Consider the following 21,921-nt stretch of genomic DNA (forward strand, 5'->3'; position numbering starts at 1 on the left):
TTTTTCTCCAACTCTCCCTGCAGTGTGTTTTTTTTAGCTCAACTTTTTAAAAGTTGTGTCCATCTCACTCTCTCATTCACAGTCTGTCTCTACCCTCTCTGTCCTCTGTGTTCCCTCCCTGTCGGTGGTGTGTAATAGGAGTTATTTTCATCCCTGTCTCTCCGTGACTGTGGCTGCTGGATGGCTGAATATTTACATTTTTCACTCACTGGTGACCTTTCCTTGTTGCCGCTCTGGGAGCTCCAGTCTCCTTGCTGCTCTGCTGTTGACAGACTACTGCCTGCAAATCTCATATGGACACAGCAAATGGTACACAGGGAGTCAGGGACAGAGAGTTCAGAGACTAGAGGAAGGTGGAAAAAGAGAGAGAGAGAATACGAAAGAGACTGTAACCAGGCTGACTGTCAGTTGTCTGAATGAAAGTGGCAAGAAAAGACAGAGGTGCTGAAGGTCTATCTGCATCTGCAGAGATATGGACTGAAGTGTAATCCTTTACCTCTGGTATCACCGTACCACTGTGACTATGGTTTCTTGTCAGCCCAGATGGTCTGCAATAAACTGCCTGAAAAGAGATGTAAATCTGGGGTTCCAGAAATGCTTAGTGCCAAAGAAAATGCACGTTTGTAAATAAATGCTTTTTATCCGGCAGCAGAAGGTGCTTTTTCCTTTGAACAAGTGGATGTGTTAGCTGCACACACGCAGCTTGAGCCGTGGGTGTAACAAGAACTGCTGAGCAGTGTAAGAGATGGGGGCCAAGGATTCACTAACCAGTTGTTCTTAACTGATGCTCTACAGTTAAAGGAAAGAAAGGCAGAGTCAGTGAACTTCTCAAAATTTCATGAGTGATTATGTGCGTCTATCTTGTAGCTGGCAGAAAGCGAGGTTTAAAATGAAGGTTGCAGTTTTGAAAAGCGAGTGACCCAGTTTGACCTCAGCTCTGTGTTATTCACTTTCAGTTCGGTGTGTACATGTTTCTGAAAGTCTGCATGTGTCCTTGTGTTGTGTATGTGTCAAGCGCAACTTTCCCCTGACTTTCCCTGGAAATGTGGCTATTTTTCATCCTCGAGTCATGCTCCTCTAGCTCTGAAATTGACTTCGGGTAGAGAGGATAGAAAAAAAGAACATGTTCACATTCTAAGCCTGTCTGAAAACAATGCCATTATACCCATATGTAAGTTAAGGGTGTTGTCATCACTGAAAAATTCTTCCTCTCTAAACTGGCCCCACAGAGATTCCTTACTACTGCATTTCCTTGTCAGTGATGGAAGATGGAATCCACAGTTCTCCTTCGGTGCTAATATTCATTCTGAAATTCAGCTGAACAAAATCTGAAGGTTCAGCAGTTTGAATTAGTCAAATCAAGTGGTGTCTTCCAAATTTATACAGTCTTCAGAATGAAATCCCCTTTTACTATCCCTCCACTACAGCTCACAATGGAAACAGTAGAACCACACAAAGGTGATTTAAGACCAAAAACAGGTTTGGATGATTTGATTCTCTTGTTTTGATATTAAAGTATTTTTGCATAGAACAAGGACTGTGGGTTTTTTCCCCAATCACTTAAACTAAAATGGCCAAAGGGGGATGTTAGCCATTATACAAAGGAAAAAAAAGCATACCAACAGCCAGTAACTACTTGCATATGCATATGGAAATATAATAAATTCATAAATGACAGTTGGCGTCTATCCCAGCAGACTATAGGCGAGAGGTGGGGTCCATCACGAGGCCATCTCCTAAACATGCTAGTATTATTTCATTGTGTAGCTCATCACATGCAGAATAGCCACTCTAAATGTCAAATTCTGCTGAGTACACAGGAGCAAGTCATTAGTACGAGTATTGTAAAACATACTGTATTTATAGTGCTTGAACACAACAGAGTGACAACAATTTGTGAACACTGTTGGGGCTGCCGTGAAAGTGGAAGAGGAATAAGGATGTGTGAGAGTGTAGCAAAGACAAGACAACACTATATAGGAAGGTGAAAAAGGGTGCAGAAGTTGCTCCATACACACAGCACTGCACTCCACTGCAAGGCACCGCATTTGGTGTGAGGTCAATGAGATGGGCATGACAGGACGTCCACTCATCCCATAATTATTTTACTATTTATTTTTTATTTTTTGGGTATTGATAATCTATAGCAGTGCTGCATGTTTACTGCACCGGTCTGACTTGTGTGGCTGTTGTGGGAAATGAAAACTGTTTTTCTTCACATTATATGCAAATGTAAGTGCCTTCCTGGTTCAGAATGTAAAACCTTGTGCTCTTGAAATCAACATCTGAAGAGTATTCACTCTGACACAAAAGCAGCCAGTTATCATGAGAATAATAACAGACTGGTGCAGTAGGCTTTCAATGTCAGTGACATTATAAGATGAGCAAAGAAATTCCAGTCATTCTGATGAGATAGCTAAACATTTTGACCACACTGTTTTTGCACAATATAAAAAGAAGCTCTCGTTTTGCTGCCAACGACTTATTCATTGACACAATAACTTCATCTTGATGCTTTCAGTTAAAGATCTTGGGTGAGTTACAGTTTTTTGTAAAATAACTACAGTGGTTTGCTGCATTTTTGAGCTGTTTTTGATGTTCAGTCTGTAGAACTTTAATCAATGTTTCACGAAATGTAGTAAAACATTTGAAAAAAGCTGTAAGACAGAAAATATTTGAAGATTTCCTCAAGAGGTGCTGCTCATACCACCATGCAAAGGATGAGGTAGTAGAGGCCAGAGCAGTTCAATAAAGTTGCTTAATGTTCGTTTTGTGTTGTGAGGGACAGTGCAGGGTAAAATAAACTGTTATCATGAGAGAACTGAGAGGGTTATTGCGTGCGATATGAAAGACTTCCAGTACGTGGTCATCACCGCAAGTAATCCGATGAACACCAGATTATTTAGGCTGAAGTCAACCTAAGTGGGTTTGCTTGCTGAAATCCCAATAGGATGTTGGTTTTTATCTGCTAGAGTAATTATTTCCATCTGTCACACACACTGCCAACATAAAGCAATAGAAAAACAAACAGTTTTTGTGTGAACGCTTTTATTTACTGTGGGAACGCTCAAATTATTTTAAGCATTCCCACAGTATTTAAGCAATTTTTCAGCCTAGTTTTTCCTCTTTTGTCTTTTGCCCCCACTGGTCTGCTCTCCTGTTTTACTATCAGTCATTTTATGTGGGAGGGGAGGGATGGTTGTAGGGTTTGTGGGAGGAAGGGATATTGGCTCGATGGCACGTGATGATGTTTTCTCAGTCTAGTCAGTACACACATTTAAATTTAAACTGAGGCACATTAGCCAAAGTATATTTATCCCACAGATGTTTTTTTTCTTCTTGTACACAGAGACGGATTGATTGATAGACAGATAGACAGACAGACAAACAGACACAGTCTCCACAAACCCCTTTCCTCTGTGTGTATGCTTTATGCTCCCTTAAAACGGTGTGTGTGTGTGTGTGTGTGTGTGTGTGTGTGTGTGTGTGTGTGTGTGTGTGTGTGTGTGTGTGTGAGTGAATGGCTGTATCAGACACCTTCCAACAATAATAGCTGCCATGCTAAACGAGAATGATGAGATGTATTGGGTAGGTGATCAAAGGACTACTATTTACAACCACTCTCAGCCTGCAGACTTGACGACCCACAATAAGCACACTATACTGTACAGGGAACCTCTTCCATCATGCTTTTACTGCCCATCACTGCAGCTGTTAGACAGGGGAGATGGCAAAGCTTTTAGCTGACTGAGATACCGGCCGTGCTGGACGGCGTGTATGGGCAATGCCATCAGAAAAGTGAATGACTGGGAAAGATAAGGAAAATGGAGGCTGGGAAGAGAAAAGAGAAGGCCGAGAGGGGGTAGTGGAGGGATAGGTTGATGTGTGCCTGCTGGCTGTCACGAGAAAATGCTCCGGTTAAATAGAAAGTGATATCATGCTACTCATTCAAGTTCTTGTGAATTGGCAGTTAGAGTCTTCAGTAAACTAAAGCGTGGTGAACTGTAAAAGAGGCAAAGAGGAGTTCTTACCTGGAGAAGCCAGTAGCACCTACGGTGGAAGGTGGGGATGATGGAGGAGTGGACGTAGCAGCCATACAGACACTGGACAGAAGTGAGGTAGCAGAGAAAGACAGAAAAGGGAGACAAAAAGAGCACATTACACAACAGTAAAGTCCAGGAAATAGACTGACCTCTCAGCTAACCATGGCAGCTGTGACCTTTGAAACCCTGACCTCTTCTCCCCATATGATAACTCCCACATGGACCTGCTGGCAGATGGCCAAGCTATTGTTCTTGAAAACAAAGACAGTGAGCTGATGGGAAAAACTGGATGGGTTAACCAGCATTTCATCACTGTCCCTACATAACCATATGACTTCTCCCTCGGTTCCCTCTCCCTCTCTTCCACTTATATCCTGTCCTCGTTGGAAAGTACCTTTGACAGAATGATTCAGGTGCTTCTTACTTCAACCCCCCCATCACCCCGTGGGGCAACCCTGCACATAACTAAAGCACAGTGTTATTAATATCCTTATCGTAAACAGATAATGCGGTGCCTGGGGGCTCGTTACAGTGGAAAGAGCTAGGCGGGGCTGATAACGCGTCCTGATATCTGGCAGAGGGGCCAGGAGACATTTTTCACCAGCCGGCAGCAGAGGCAAACGCAACAAAGCACCACGCACCGAGGAACAGCAGCAAGGCAGCACTTAACCTCCTTCCATCCCCACTCCTTCCCAATCCTTCTCTGGGAGACTCATGGCTGTGGCTCCCAGGTGACCTAAAGGGATGGCAGGGCTTTTGCTGGTTTACAGCAGCAACAAAAAAAAGTCTACAAAACTTCTTCCTTCCATAACCCTCACCAGCTAGGACACAGGCTGTGATTTTGTGTGATTCAATATTTAGAAAAGGCAAGGGTAAAATGGATTGCTCTTTAGACATGAAGCCTGGTTCCCAGAGGAATAAGGCAGAGGAGAAGGCTGAGAGGGCTGAGCTTCATGCAAGTCCTCTTTGGTATAAATGTTTGATGAGAAATTAGGAGAGCTACCAGCTGTGGTGATACATACACTGTTAGTCAAAGTGCACATGCACATATGCACATGTTCACAGGAAGGTACAGCATCATCATTCAACACTTGTTGAGTAAGTAAAGGCAGGTTTCCTGGGGAGCTGTGAATGGGCAGAAAGAGGACTACATTATTTAATGATAAATAGGCACCTTGAAGTGTGCTATGTGTTTGTCTTGTTTAACCTGGTTAACTATGCATGGCCTGCAGAAGAAGTTGGCCTGTATATATAGAAAGTAGCTTGCCAACATCAAACTTCCTTGTTAATTACAGCTAGCACTGTACAGCTACAAAGACTGGGCAAAAGGATAAAAAAAGACACATTACACAGTTAAAACACAAATACATCACACACAAGTACAAACTCATGTGTGAGGCTGCGTATATCCAGAATGTTCACCCATAGGAGTCTTATGACCAATTAGCAAGAGTCAAATTAGCCTTGACTGTTTCACCAGGTGTTCCATTGTTCCATTCACATCTTTTGTGAACTCATTTCAATACTACTGAACTCTGCATGTGAGAGTTTGAGAGGGTGAATGCATGCAGACTGCCTCCTGTTCTTATTTTTTGCTGTACTCCCATCCATTACAGCTGTCTGAAAAAGGATGTATGCCTCCTCCCACTCCCATAGCTCTGCCATCCATTACTCGACGCTGGCAATGGGCAGACACTTCCTCCCACACCCACAGTGAACTGAACATCACATTACTACAGTCGACTACAGCAGCTATCGTCTCGCACATTTCTCCTGTGCAGTTTCGTGAGCATTTATGTCACAAACTCTACTTTGGACCCTTTTCAAGGGATTAGTGATGCAACAAAGGACACTGGTCTATATGGCATTAAACTGTTTATGCATTTCACTACAGTCATGTGTTGAAAGTTCTGTGAAAGGTGCTTACAAAGAGAAATGCCAACTTTCTGTCTATGTAACGCTTGACTTTAAATTTCAGTGCCAGCACTGATACAACTTTGCACTTTCACGGCACACAGAAAATTGCAAACTTCTGGATGTCGCTTGAAAAAAACCCCAACTTGCTGTCTTGTTAATTCTGATTACAGAGCGTTTATTAATATATCATGGTTAATACTGCTATAGCCTAAAGCGCTTGGCCCACTGAGAGTGTGGTGTGGCAGTGTACAGTTGGATGGTATAACGGTATGGCATGCTCCTCTGGATTGACAGGTGGGCCAGTGCAACAGGCCTCTGTGACTAGGGCGACTGGGGAGTGAATAAATTAGCCCCCAGGCTGCTTTCCTTTCCCTCTGTTTACTCCATTTCTCAACCACACAAAGCAGCGTGCCAGACAAACAAGCAGCTTAAAGCATAACACAACTGTTGCACCTGTCATTGCCGATATACACAAGGCATCAAACACATTTTCCCACACACATACACACCCATAAGCCTGTGAACCCTTACTCTACTGCAACATAAACACCAATTCGCTCTTACAAACACACACATTTGCACACACACACAAACTCACAAAATTAGACATTGAGTTCTCAAGCACAAAACGACACCCACTCAGAATCATACATTTTCACACACCACAGGCTTTGACACTCATGCACACAGCTTTATGCATACTTACAGAAGAAATCACAACAGACCCCGATACAAAGGCATACCAAGAAAATGTTGGGAGCACGAGCACGCCCATACACACAAAGCTCATCATACTTGAGCGCTTATCAGTAATTCAAGACGCATATCAGTTACTGGTGTTTCTGCTGCTTTCTGCATGCTGAGTGTCTGGGTGACAAAGTGATGGCAGCAGAACCATTATTTGCTGTCTTTGAGCTGTGACAGATGACAGCACATCGCAGGGCAAGCAATTAAACCATAATTATAGACACATACACACATGTCCTCGCATAAAAAGTACAGTTTCCCAATGTGTAATTTTGAAGAGCGTTTGCACACTGATACAAAAACAGTGAAAAAACCCCACATAATTGCATATGTGCTCACAAACACGGCCACGCAAATGTGGATGTATTATTAGTGTGGCGTCGTGTGCGAATATGAGGCACAGCGGAAGAATGACACAGAGCAGTTTATAGAAGAATTCACAAGTAGTGTGTCCATAATGTATTCATGTGCTGTCACTGCGGACAGCAAGAAAAAAGAGTTACAGCGACGTGTGTCCTCCAAAGTCAGACACTGATGCAGCAAATTCATTTGGTGTTGTCAGTCAAGCAAGCGGCCAAGGCAATGAAATGCTGGCATGACCCAATGAGAGGGTATTATAGGACTGAACCCCTCCCCAAACACCCGTCGACCCCCTCACCCCCTAAAACCCCTCCCAATTGGGGTGTCATCTGAAGTAGAGCAGGACCGCAGTTCACACGGGGCAATCAGGCCAGACAGTTTGTCTTAAATAAAGCCTTCAGATATAAAAGCAGAGCCACCACTGGCTACCTGTCTTGCCTCTGGAGGCCACCACTGCCCCTGGCCTGCTTGTTGCCCTGGCGACACCTCACTTACATTCATCCATCATGTCTGACAGGTGTCAAGCGCAGCTAGAGAGGGGCTAGTAAAATGCAAAGTCTGTGAAGGCAATACGGCAAGCAGACATGCAGCTATAAAGAGACTGAGAGAGAGGGGAAACTCTCTCATTAGACCATAATGATGTGTGAAGACAGTCCTAATCAGAGCGTGGCACCTTATTTATGTTGGCAATTTGCTGTTTTCCTGCCGTGATGCAAACGTGTTACTGTCAGAAGCTGCCACACATTTGTCTTTCTGTGGGATTGTCAGTCCCACTGTGAAGAGCGCACATGCATACACATTCACTTAGTGGCACACAGGAATGTGCATGTACATGGATAACTTGCCTGGCATTTTCGTAAAAGAAAACCCCGTTGTTGATGATTTCTTCCCTCCATCCAGCTCCCTTTTATCACGTCAGGCCAACTCTTTCAAGTAGAATTGTTCTATCTTTTTATGTAAGACTCATGTACCCTCTAATATTTCCTTCTCACCATTTGTTCGCACATACTCTCACATATCACTGCTCTGGATGAGCATAACCTACTGTTGGATTTTGTGTAATTTTTTTTTTAGGCCTGGCTGTATTGAATGACTTGCTTTGCACTATTAAACAGTTGTTGACATGGATATCCACCTGGTAAAGCCACTTCTGGCTCACTGCTTCATTAGCGGGAATGTATCATTTTGTGTGTGTGTGTACTTCTGTTTGTGTGCATGTTTGCATATGTCTGTTCATATGGATGCCTGGGGCAGGTGATTCAGCCTGGGGCACAACAGCATAAATAGAGCTCACACTGCAGCCAATCAGGCAGTACTATACAACCCCATCCATGGAGGGAACACAAAATCCATACTCAATAGAGATTCATGGACCATGCAAAATTCAAACTACCCTGGCCATTGACAGCATCCATGATGACTATTGATCAACCAACGATTTCTGGCTCTATACAGATGTGATTAGATGACTTAGGGCTGAAAAGTGCCACTTCCAGTTTGGAGGATGAGCTCATTTTCGACTGATACCGTAATGCTCTGCATTTCACCTGCTTTCTTTACAGTCAGCCTCCCCGCTCTGCTCTCTCCCAATCGTTCAGTGGGAATCAAATTATCTATAGTGTCTGGTAAGGTGGCACTATGCCCAGAATGCCCATAATACACAGTAGACGCCTTGTATAGAAATGAGAGAGGGAATATGCAGAGCTCTGGTATGGCACTGGCACTATGGCAGTGGTTTTTATCCCTGCTATGCTTTCTTTATTAGGTTTTTCTTCTTTATATGCCTTTAAATAAGCCACAACTTGTAAAGATGTAACGGTATAATTCTTCAGTGCATCTGAAGACCTTAGCAACGGCTGATGAGACATTATACATAATAAATCAAAAGAGGCTTAGATTTATCTCTCCAGTCTTCTCCACTGGACCAGCTGCTGCTTCTAAATCAGTCAAAACTGAGCGAGCTACAAAATGAATTGGCAGACTGCGCCTGAGCTGAGGAGAAAAATGGAAAACAAACCTAAATTCCTCAACAAAGCAAAACAAATGATGCTCTGGAAAAATGTTATGGAAATGACTGTCTCTAAAAATAGCATACTCATTGTAAAATAAACACAAACAGTTGATAAACAGGCCCCGAAGAGGAGAATTAATTAGCCACGCTGGACGTGTAAACACAGCTATACATCAAGTTCAAGAGAAAAACAATAACAGGACTGAGGCAGTTAGAGAGAAACCCCTGACCACTTGCAACACTGAAAACCTTTACTCTGTCTAGCTTCATTCCTGAGGCTGAGGAAAACTAGAAATTCAAGACCAAACCGAGGAAAGACATTTTCCGGAGAAAAACTTTGGCAATGAAGTTGGAATACAAGAATTACATATCGAGCTGGGGGAGAAATAATAGTAGGATCACAGACGGGAAGAAGAATAGAGAGGTAAAAAGACAGACGAGAGGATATAGGATTTATAGACACGCTTTCGCACATGCGAGAGGAAGCTCACGCTCATGCCCATGCACGTCTGTCTCCCTGACTGAAGACACTGTGTCTGTTGATGCTAATGCTAGCCAGCTGGGCTCACGGCCAAAGGTATTAAGTGGAATCGAATTCCACCAAACTAGCTTTAATCAGCAGGTTTTTAAGGTTAGAATTACTTTCCCTCTCCTCCAGCCTGCTGGCCAAGGTTAAAGCAGACACAGGCAGGGGCTGGGCTCAGCTAATGGGATGGAGGGGTGGCATGGGGCCTACGGCATGCCACCACATTCCAACACACAAAGACACAAGTATATCAAGTTACACCTGCACTGCCCGTACAGGAGGCAAAATACAGTTTTTCCCAGTTGCATTCTATGTACAGTTCAACAAAAAAATAAATAAAAATGCAGCTTGTGTTAGTGGAACACATTCAGACCAGCCTTAAAAATGCAACCACAAGTAAAATATCTTATGGTATCATCAAGGGAAATTCATTATAACAGAGCTAGCTAAGTAAATAAAATCTACAGTAAAAGACTCACATTCATGCTTGTGTTTAAATAGGTAGTTGTTGGTTTTGCCTTGACATATCAATATAAAGAGAAAGGGGGGATGTAGTAAATGCCCATGACTTAACTCTTTAGGTCTGCACTTACTGTGTCATTTCAGTTGACACGGTCATGCTGCAGATGGAGGAACATACATATAAACACATCAAATAAACAAACCCTGATCAGTTTTGTTACTGTAGCTATATATTTTCTGATTGCAGCACTGGATAAAGGCCAATTCACTTAAAGTAAGCCAAACAGAAATGCTGAAAACCTTATCACAAAAAGAGAGGTGAAATGACTGCACAAGTGAATATACTGGGCAGTTTGTGTTTTTTTTCCATTTCACAAAGAGCCAACTGACGTCTTGCCTTGACCTCAGCCTACGACAGCAGTCGACTCATTGATGGCTGTCAACAAAAGAAAGCTCTGTAAACCTTGCAGCTCTTCTGTCAGCTTCTCAAAAGTCAAACTGTGTTTCTATAGTAGCCACAATATGAGAAGAAGCCTACATATGCAAGGGTAACAAACTTTCTCTGTCCACTTTTCTCTCCATGGTTTTTCTTTTTTCATATCTTTTCGCTCCCTTAGGCTGACTTTTCTCCAGAAAGAGGCCTTACTTTGGAGATCTATTACATATTAAATTATAACTGTACCTCAAGTCATGTCTTTGTTTTTGAAGTGCTAATGGTCTGTCCTCAAAATCTGTGTTTGAACCCAGTACATCTTAACAAAGCAAAATAGCTTTAGTTAGAAGTCTGCGTGAGGTTAGCAAATTATACAGATGTGGGGGATGGCAGGTTACAAATGGATACTAAGTATATGTGTAAAAGGTGAAAAGGTAAATGGAAACTGGTCATTATCTCAAGACACCACTTTCTTATCACTCTAACCTTTGAGCTGACCTCGAGATTGCCGGTGTTGAATAGAAATGAAAAAACGTCACAAAGCAAAAAGAGTAATGAGGAACTGTTTGCATTACATGCCTGGCCCTTTCAATGATGACCGACACTTCATTCCATTAAAACTGGAGTAATGCATACAGCAGCCAGGTTATCAAGCCACAGCTTAAAGACACGAGGTTGGAGGTCACGTTTTAGCTGTCATTTTTAGTGGGTAGGAAACAGCTGAGTCTAAGAAGGCTTTCCCGTACCCTGTCTCTCAATTGCGCTTAGTCAAACACAAATGCATGTGCTGGAGACTGGCCAAAGAGATATTAAGCCAGAACATGAATATATTCACATATACCTAGGGGAAAAAAACTGAAGAGGATTACAGGTACAGATTTAGCTACAGCAAGCATACAGTGAAATAAAAAAAAAAAAAAAAACAGATCTCAAAGTCAACAATGTCCTTAAAAGCTGGCATGTCCTTATTTAAATAACAAATTAATGGCAGCATCACAGTATGAGACTGATGCCTCTTATTAAGCATAGACGGCATTGTTTGAATCTCTGTGACCGTCTATTAACCTTCGCTTATGTTAGCTGAGGTAAGGATAAAAGTACCACAGCATAGAAAAGGGGACCGTGTCCTCTGCATTAATAAGAGCAAACATCCAACCCACTGTTTGCCCCTAAATGCACACACAATGGAGACCTGCTGAAGATGACATCACAGACCTCTGATTCCCTGCTGTGGGTTATGCCAGCCAGACATGCTGCCTGATTGTAAGAGAGAGCCCAGATTTGTAATGCTGCACACTTCTGTTAGGGCTGATTAGCAGAGGCTCACGCCTTCTCCCCCTGCTGTGATCTATAGGCACTCAAAATTTCTAATATCTCCGGTGTGAGCAAGGAAGAGCTGAGACAGACTGTAAATCACGAGTCCTACTGAGTGAAGGAGAGAAAAGGGGATAGATGAATGGAGAGAAAGACAGAGAGCGTGAGTGACAGAGAAAAATATTCAGCGTGTATGAAAACATGAAGGGGGGAGAGGAATGGAGAAAATTATTAAGGGAATGAGGTGAGAGGAGAGGGACTAGTGCACATATAGGGGAGAGAGGAGCACAGATCAAGGAGGCATGAGAGAGTTAGGGAGGAGAGAAGAAAGGAGAGAAGAGGAGATATGATTACCAAGGAAACAGCAAGAAAAAATCTTTTTGCCGGGGAGAAAGAGACAGAGTGTGTGGAGTAGACAAAGAGGAGAAAGAGCATGGGGGGAAGAAAGGGAGTGGGAGGACAGAGAGAGACACCGAGAGAGAGACAGAGAGAGGAGAGGATAGAATGAATGCTAACAGGGAGCCCAAACCCAGTACTGAGGCTTTATCCTTCACAGGCGGAGGAGCAACAATCGCAAACACATTTTCTCTCGCCCTGGCCCTAAGAGAGATAAAAAAGCAATTTGTATTCTATTCCTATTCAGCGTCGCTTGGCCTGTTTCTCTGCCTGCATATTTGTAAACACAGCTTTGTCAGAGCAGCTTAATCTTCCCAACACAAACACAGACTACAGGAAGGAGGGGCGAGAAAGGGTGAGTAGGGAAGAACAGTGATGGGGGGGGGGGGTCGAGTAAAGGACGAGAAAGAAGGAAAGTTGGGGGGGTGAGAGGGTGAGGATGGGAGGAGAGGTTTGTGGAGCAACAGAGGGTCGCAAGAGCATCGAGGATCAGAACTCGTTTCTGTCTCTGATGCCACAGGACGTCCTCGTGTCAAACTCTGGAAGTCCCACTGTGTCACATACAAACACACACATATGTACACACACCGCTGGCTGAACTACTCACCCCTCGTCATCATCTCTACTGGCCTAAAGTCCAACAGGCTGGACAACTGACAGAGGCAAAAGAACAAGCAAATCATTCGACATCACACGACGCTGGTGTAACAGATGGAAGGGATGGGCCCGTGTGCTTCCTTAACGGTCACCAGTCTCCTATTTAGTGCTTAAGCTGCACATTTTGCCTGACATGGAGCATACAGGCATGCACCTCCAGCTTTCAGGGAGACAAAAGGTTCTGCAAGGGCCAAGCCACAGCTGTTTCTCACGTGGAAGGAGAAACACGCCAATGCAACCAATTATACATTAAAGTGCAGAGACTGAGATGGGGCTAGGTAGAGGGAGGAAGTGAGGGGACTTGGAAGTGGTGATCGTCTGTGTGCACACTGGTTTACGGAGGCGTGAAATTAGGCAGAGTGACACCTGCCAATATGCACTGCATTAAAGCGCACTAGGCTCACCAGGGTTTTTTTTTTCTTTTTGTCCTTCCATATCACTCAGTAGGTCTCTTTCATTCTCCCTCATTTCGTTCCACCATACTTTGACAAGTTTTTATTATGGCCCACAGTGCCCAATTAAAGATTGATAGCTGCCCCCTCCATTCCCTACACTCTGGGTAAGATGGTGGTCTACTTCAGAGCATAGAAACCACCTTCATCAGCTTCTGTGTGCTTCTTTTACAACTATAGTCTCTTCACCCCTCTTTAGTTCCTGCAGAAGGCAGCACACCTAATTTGGACAGCCAGACTCAGCAGCAGGATTAAAAGGATCGAGAACAAAGACAGTAATGACATCGATCATGGAGGTGCTATAAAACCAGCAGCAATCTTGTTCAGACTGTATAGGCTGCCTCCTATGTTATATCCGCTGTGTTAGATCCCCTGGAATTTTAATAATAAACCAACAAACATTCATTTAAAATGATAATAATAACACTTGACATGAAGCTGTTTCTCTGCTAATGCAAATACTCTTGAGTTTGGCACTTTCAGGTTTAAATAAAGGTCAACAGCATCACACTGAAAACAAAAGTATATTATAGAGCCATCAGCTAAAAAGATAACCACACTGACATTGTGAGGCACATTTAGCACTGACAAAACAATCCATTTATTTTGTGTAATAGTAATCGGTGAGTAACTGATCTAATAGGCAAGAGATTTTACTTTGCCAGTGATCATAATTGTGACTGTGTGTGTATGTGTGTGTGTTGGGAGAGCTCAGATTCAGAGAAATGAGGATTGCAACAACAGACAGAGAGACAGGCAAAGAAAGACAGGGAGAGCTGCAGATTCACAGCAGGCAGATGGAAGGGCCTGCGAGCCCCAAGGCAGCCCTGTGATGAAGACAGTGGGGAATGCAATGGAAGGGGTCCATATTATGTGTGGCTGGTGAGTTGGGGAGCTGGTTGGTTAAGGGGGTGAGGTAAGGCAGACAAGAGAGAGTGCGTAAGAGAATGAGAGCGAAGGAAAAAATCAGCCAGTGAGCCAAAATGAGGGAAAGGAAAGCAAATGAAAAGTGACATTTTAATTCAGAGGGCTTCTTCTGCCTGAGTTATTATGAGATGTTTGTAAGCTGGCTTGTTCATGCATCTCCCCTGGCCTTGTGCCTGGCTCCTTCTCAGTGAAGAGACCTGTGGCGCTAACCTGTCTTTATCAGAGCTGCACAGCAGGGGACAGCACTCTGCCACCATCTCTCCTTTGATCCTCCCACTTCTAGCATGGCTCCCTGACTGCCTCCCTCTTTTCCTCCCTCCTTTATTCACTCCTCCACCATTGCTCATATGCAAAATGTCTTTCTGCGGAGTGAAGACCCTTTGATATGACCAAAGGCATCCGTATTCCCTCCGCTTTTAATTATCTGTAATTCTAATCTGGACATCAATGGTTAACTTTGGCTTCATGCAAACTCTTGGAAACACTCTGGACAAAACTGAAAAGTGAAGAAATGTGAAATAGTGACAGGGCCAGAATGAGAGTCCCGTTGTAACAAATATGTTGAGAAAAAAAAATGACCGAGACTGAAATGATTTGACATTCTGGCTGGGTGAAGCTTAGTGTCTGAAGATAGAAGCCTGACCAGGGTATGTGATTTCAACTGTAGGAGAAGAAAGGCCATGAGGGCTGCATTGGGCTGGGGCAGCAGCTAGGGAGCAGACAGATAAAAGAGACAGACAGATAAAGGAGGCAGACAAATAGAGGAAGGGAATTATAGGCACACTCAGATGGGCTAAAACGTACCTGAAATACCAGACAGGTACAACCTGGCAGCCAAAACAGACAGGGATGGAGGAGGGGGTCTGAATGTAGCAAATTCAATCAGGTAGAGAGATGTGTGCACACATATACAAATACAAGTACAACCAGCCAGACAAGAACATGGATAGATGCACTGTATGAATACAAAAAGGGGGTGTGATGTGAAATGTAACAGTAAAACAGAAAGGGAAAAGGACCCTGAGCAAAGTCAAAGTGAAAACGAGAGAGAGAGAGAGACAGAGACAGACACAGAGATGGTGGTGGGGGTGGGGGTGGTGGTAAGTTGGAGTGCCGACAGGTCTCCAGAGGTTGTAATATATAGCAGCGTTTCAATCTCTCAACAGCAACTACAGCCCTCCTTTTTCATATCCTTCCACAGTCTGAGGACGGAGAGATACTTCTGTCCTTCTGAGCCAAATCGGCATTCAGGATGATATAATGTGGACATTTTTTGACATTATATCCTAAAATCTGGATGGTTATTTGTGGCAGGATGTGTTCTCCGTTCCCATTCGATCCTGAAATCTCAAGGTTACTAATGGTAAAGGATGGATATAAAATGCCAACGTCAAACACGTTTCTATGTTTGTCTTGTACTGTTTCCCCTCTCCCTGAAAGGTTCGAGACCAATGGTTGATTTATCTGCTGCATGCACCATTAATCCTGCAACCATGCATGCCTCTGCTGAATAATTGATCTTTGTGCTACTGTAACTAAATCCGTCAAAACAATGACATCCCACCTCCTTCTCTATGCTTTAACTTTCTCTTTAACTCTCTCCTTCCTATTGCTTCTCTATAACTTAAAAAAACAAAAAACTCTAGAGCTTTCTTGGTAGCAGAGGTGGGGATGGGAAGGGTCAGGGCTAGATGGGTCCATGTTGCATCACAGTAAAGAGTGGGAGGCTGTTGTTCAACCACCAGAGGGAGTTTCCCTCCTCTGTTCTTATGTAAGTATCCAGAGAGGAAGCCCGGCCACTTGCCCAAATACACAAACAAAAAATATAGAGATGTTGTTGACAGGGTAGTTTGACAATGCCACCACCTCCACTCTAGAGTCCTGGCAGCCAAGTGAGTCAGGGCTGAGCGCAGCAATGACCTCCTAAGGTGATCGGCTCTCAACTCTCTGTCTAGACCTCAACAAACAGCTGCTCGGTCTGGAGCAGAAGGGAAACAATGACCCTTAATTTATGTCCACACCCTCCCTTCTTCCTCCCTCTGCCTGTCTCTTTGACTTGTTTTTGCATACTGCATTTAAAGTAATAAGTACAGTATCTCCTTGAATGCCACAGTGCTATAAATCAGAAGAAAATAGACCTGTCATCTTAGTAAACAATGCATGGGACCAGTTATCATTAAAAACAAAAGAGTTCTAGAGGATGCCTGGCCGTGCATACGGATGAGGATGGGACCAATCTACCAATCTCCTTGGCTCACCCTAAGTTTCTAGGCTGTCCTGTGGGTACACATACACATATGCACATGCTTACAGACACGCACATGAACAAATTGAAGAAGGGCATACAAAAACTGCTTTAGTTTCTTATTTTGAGATGTCTAATGTCATCTTTCTCAGCAAAAGAAGGCTATTATTTGAGAACAATTTGGAAAAGGTTTTGGGACAAAACAGAATATAGATTTGTGTTTACTGATTACCATATGTCAAAAAGGTTATTGTGGGAAATGGGAAAAGGGCTGTTGTTGCACAATTTGAAAGAGAGGAGATTTTCCTTTTCAAAAACATAAAGACTACTGTGTCTTTGTCTTAAAGTAAAACACAATGTACAGTTATGCTGCAGAATTGGATCCCAAAGGCACCGAACGATGTGGATTTCCTCAGACCCCAAAGCACGGATAAAGGCTTCACAAATAACAGTTTGATTATGATATTTACGCTGTATAATGACTTCTTATGACAAATAGCGTACGATCACAGAATCATTCAATCATAACATGTTGGTCGAAGTGACATTACTAAGATTTAGGTCAGTGCTTGGAAAATGAGCTCCGGATTCGATTGCAGAGACGACATTGTTCAATGTCACAACAGTGCCATGAAAATTTAGGATCATTTGTTATGTAGTGCCATCAATGTTTATGACAGCCAATCCATCGTCAAGTAAGCTGTATGTCAACCTTTATGTCAGCTTTATGACACATGGATCGCATGAAATGTCATGGAATGCCATGTCTATGTTTCTAGACACCCGAGCCCACGCGATGGATACAATTCTCAAAGAGAAAATCACAGTCTTTAACACATGTTTGCAGAGCAGAGTTGATACCTTTCATGTTAATCAGGCACCAGTGTTTCTGTGCCCCTGTGTAAGGTGGGCAGGAGAATGGCTCCCGGCAGCAATTTGTATGCAAAGCTGCATATCCTTCTTCCATAGCTGAGGCCCCTCAGGTGTAACTGAGTGGAGGTTCCTGGTGGCACTCTGCCCTCTCCTGCCTAAATGAGATTGGATTGGAGTCTCCCTCATCTCTGTGTGCACACATTCCCTTGCTCTTCCAAAAGGAAGCCCAGTCACAGACATTGTGGTGAGATACAGTGATCAGTAAGATACCCACAAAGAGGAATACTAAGAGACAGAGAACCTAGAATCAAGAGATTTGCACTAAAATTTACCCACCTGCTGATTTTATGAGCCTGAATGAATACAGGAGCCAGTGTTACAGATGACAATTCATCTGGTTTCGCTTGGCAGTGACCGTCTCCTTCTAGATGTATAAGTTACTTTAAAGACGGCACTGTTTGAAAGCTATTGTTACACCGCATTAGCTCATTGAAAACATGGTGTATCCCTAAGTGATACTTGATGAGAATGAAGATGGCTATATATCTGTGTATACTGTACCTACAAACAGGCCTCCAGCAGTAGTTGTGCTTTACAGTAATAGACTTTGGTGAGGCACGTAAAGTGCTGCGCCTGCACTTTTAAAGTGGATAGAATTGCAGTGCTACAGAGTTCATAAAGGGGAATATGGGAGAAAAAGGAAAAAAAAAATGTGCAAAGTGGAATCTCTGTCTCAAGCCTTTTTTAAGCCTAACAGAGGTTGTTATCTGTCACACACACACCACAGACACACACAGACTTAATTAAAGTTCCTTTTCCATCTGATGTTCATGGTTGGGCTGTGTTGTCTGTCTCTGTCTTGTGATAAATTCATTCTGCCTGGCAGATATGAGCCAGTTGATCTGTGTATGTCAGCCTCTGTCTGCAGCTGGCATCCTTCAGATACACTTAGTGACAGAGGGGTCCAGAATGTCCTCTGTGGGATACACGCAGGGCTGTCACATTCCAATAGCTCCTCCCAACATAAACACCCCTCCTCTTTATGAAGAAGCCCCAATGCTCCTGCCCTGTCTCATTATGTGGGCGAGATGTTTGGGGGTCTCTCTGTGCCATCCTGTCGTACTGTCAGCTAGCATAATGCCTCTCAGTGGGCGCCTAGCTACTGCAGCACACAGTTTGTTTCTGTTTGTGTGCCTTTCAGTATGTGTGTCAGCATGGTCTTCTAATGCAAGGAATTCATTTCCTCTACTGCTGAATTCTTCTCACATAGCTCAAAAAACAAGGGACAGACAGGGGTGGCCATTACAATGTAGAGGGTGTCCGCACTAATGCACGACTCAAATGTCACTCAATTTTCAACTGACGGGTATAAATACAATACCTAGATTTGTATATGTGTCTTTTCAATTTGTTCCCATTGCAGAGGGTAAAATTTAATTTAGTAGGGATATTTACACAACCAGATGACAATGGGGCATTGGGGAGTGCTAGTGAGAGTTGCCATCCAGCCTGCAGATTAATAAAAGCCTGCGCAAAGATCTGCGGGATGACAAACAGTGAGAACCAGACAGAACAAAACAAAAGCAAAACAATCAGCTTCTTGAAAAGGCTTAAATGACATTTAATATATTTACTGGCAAACATAAACATAAATTGACACTGGGAGGCTGAGAGGAGTGAATACAATATCTCTGATTGCTATTACTGGCATAAGCAATGACAGCGTGCACTAGATTGGAGTGGTATATTGAATTTCATGTTCTTTGAAATGGAGTCTGAAATGTGAGATTTGTCTTTTGCCTCTGAATCGCTCACACCACACCCCCCCTCATTCTCTCTCATTTGGAGACTGGCACATTCAGTTAACTAATGTGCAGTATACGGCAGCGCTACACTATTACCCCATTCTCCCAACTGCCTGTCGAAGGGATAGAACATCGGGTGTGATTTGGGGATGCTTTCTTCTTGTTTCTGTTTCACATCAGAAACATACCTGCTGGGAAGATTTTCTCTCTATAAATTTCCCCTATCTGCTGCTGAAATGCTATTCATCTCATTACGGTGATTGGGATCCTCATTACATTAGAAAGTGCGCACAAGCATGTGTGTGCATGTGTGTTTTCATGCATGTAAATAAAGACAAGAGATAATGAGCATAGAGAAAGGGAGCAAGAGAGAGCGAGAGAAAAGGAGAGTGGTGAAGAGAATGAGGGAGGGAGGAGTGTGTTAATGAGTGTGAGATGTGCTGAGGTCGCTGTGTTTGTTCTGTAATAGTGTGTTGCCGCAGAGCACTGCCACCTCAGGTGGGTGATTAGCAGTAATTATATAATTACACAAAATGTGATAATAAACAGCACAGAGGGAATCAGCTCCATCATCTACTTTGCTACACCTCATATATATATACACATATACTAATTTTTTCATGTAAAAACAAGTAAATATAAAATCAGCTCTTGCTTGGTGACAAATCCACATCTTTTATTAACGCAAACTTTTGCACTAACACAGCAAGGGACAGGCAAACCTATTCACACCCAGATAATTCCAACCTGATACAAAAAGTAATGGAACACTCACACTTGTCCTCCACTCACACCTGTGAGTAAAAACCGATTTGCTCCCTGACACACAGTAACGGCCAATAAAACAAGTGCTGACTCGTTCCCAAAGGCAGCCGAGGGGAGCGGAGGGACAAATGAACACAAACTGGGAGTAAAAAGCTGTTCCCAGGAGGATTTTGCCTTTTCTGTAGTCCTCATGCTCCTTCTTGCTTGAGTGAGAAACACTATCTGAAAGACCTCACCATTGTCCACCTCATCTTTGGGCCCCTCAATACCACTGGGGTGGTGAGGAGGGTTGATTGGATAGTACAGCCCTTATCTTTAGCTCCACTACGAGTAAAAGCATAATGTACGCGCACATGCATGAATGCATGTGACCTTGAGCAGAAATGCGTGGTTTAACATGTGGCCAATGGCCAAAGAGCCCAAAACACAAGAATTACAGGACATGAATGAGCCATCCAGGCACTCTAGGAGTGGGATGACACTCACAGTGAGGGTACAGGTGGAAAACAACTGGAAAAAATGGGGGAGGAGTAAAGAGGATGTAGGGAGAAGAGGGCATGTCAGGATCTCAAGGAATGATGGAGGATGGGGAGTGAGAGAACAGCATGGGGTGGAGGCAAGGGATAATTACTGCTAATAAAGCCTAATGGAATTCAGGCCTCACGTCAGGTGCAAGATGATCTGATTACTGCTGGGCGGCTGAGGGAAATTGGGAACTGATCCGTTAATCCCACCGTCCCCTTTTTGTATTTCATTTGATAGGAAGTATGTGTGTGTCCACAGTTTTGAAAAAGTATGCAAAGTTAGTTTAACCGTGCTCAGCAAGCACAGTAATTTAAATATTTCACATCTATAGTTTCCGCGCCTATATTTCAATATGGGACATTGCAAATCATATTAGATTCCATATTAGATTTCGTCTTATTATACTGGCATGTGTGTGCTGCTGACTTTTCAAGAAGAGTGAATCACAAGGTGTGTTTTATGACAGCTACTCGCTGTGGCCTAGTATTTCTAATTCAGAGCATAGGCTATTATAACCCGTACTTGAATTTGTGCATCTAAGTCCAAATGCATGCTCTGTACATCTATGTGTGTTCATGTGCATGCTGATTGAACTTTTCAACTGCCTCTCCTTCTCCAAGCCTCCTGCTGATGGCTGCTGACCTTGGCTGAATATCACAGTCTGGCAGCACAAAGGTCACTGAAAAATGCCACCTTTCCACAATAATAGTGTGGTCCAGAGTATATGTTGCATGTCCACTAGTGTCTGAGCGACAAAGATAGAAAGAAATAGAAAAAAAAAACATTTCTATGTTTGAGTAATACTATATGAGGCGTGATATAACTGTGTCTTATATGCAATTCATTAGGAGCCTGTGTTGGCATCCCTGGAATTTTATGAGTTAGGAGATGCAATATGATTGTTTTGAGAGTGCAGGCACACATATTCATATCTAAATCATGTCTAGCATCATTGACTCTACAAGTAGGCAGATGTGAAGAGAGCTTCTCATATCACATACACTGGTAACAATCTCATTCTCATCTGCAGGAGACCATCTACAGTCTGCCTCAACTTCTGGGATGTTTCCTGTTCCCGTCTGGCTTCAGCTTGGCTGCTGCAGAGAAACTGTTTCAGTATAGTGAGCTCAGAAAGTAGCAGGCGTCATTAGCCTGGGTGGAGATGCCTTTCTTAGCCTTTCTCTATCTCTCCATAGCACCTGCTCTGTCTCCAGATGAGATCAGGAAGGTGGGGCAGTGGAGGGCAAAGGAAGGGTGCAGCACAGGCATGCTTGAAGCGGGAAGAGAGGCAGATGGGGGTGCAGACGAGAGATGGGAAGGAAGAAGGCTGTGCACAGAAGATATCAGCCCATGCCTTTAACCAGACTCGAGGCACTCGTTATCAAGGTTTGATTTCTTGCTATGCTGCTCCAGATACTTTGCTCATTGTAATGGCTGTTGGGTGTGAACATGGACGTGGCAGC

At 43.4% G+C, this 21,921-nt stretch overlaps 1 protein-coding gene across 1 annotated transcript in view; it reads right to left on the minus strand.

Annotated features, from left to right (window-relative positions):
• The window catches only part of camta1a (calmodulin binding transcription activator 1a), a 233,829-nt gene that overhangs the window by 58,482 nt on the left and 153,426 nt on the right, over nucleotides 1–21,921 (minus strand). The window contains exon 4 of the mRNA XM_039604808.1: nucleotides 4,032–4,103. Within this exon, the coding sequence (XP_039460742.1) occupies nucleotides 4,032–4,103 (72 nt within the window). The remainder of the gene's footprint in view (nucleotides 1–4,031; nucleotides 4,104–21,921) is intronic.

This window comes from Oreochromis aureus, linkage group 20 (genome assembly GCF_013358895.1).
Source record: "Oreochromis aureus strain Israel breed Guangdong linkage group 20, ZZ_aureus, whole genome shotgun sequence".
Lineage (NCBI taxonomy): Eukaryota > Metazoa > Chordata > Actinopteri > Cichliformes > Cichlidae > Oreochromis > Oreochromis aureus.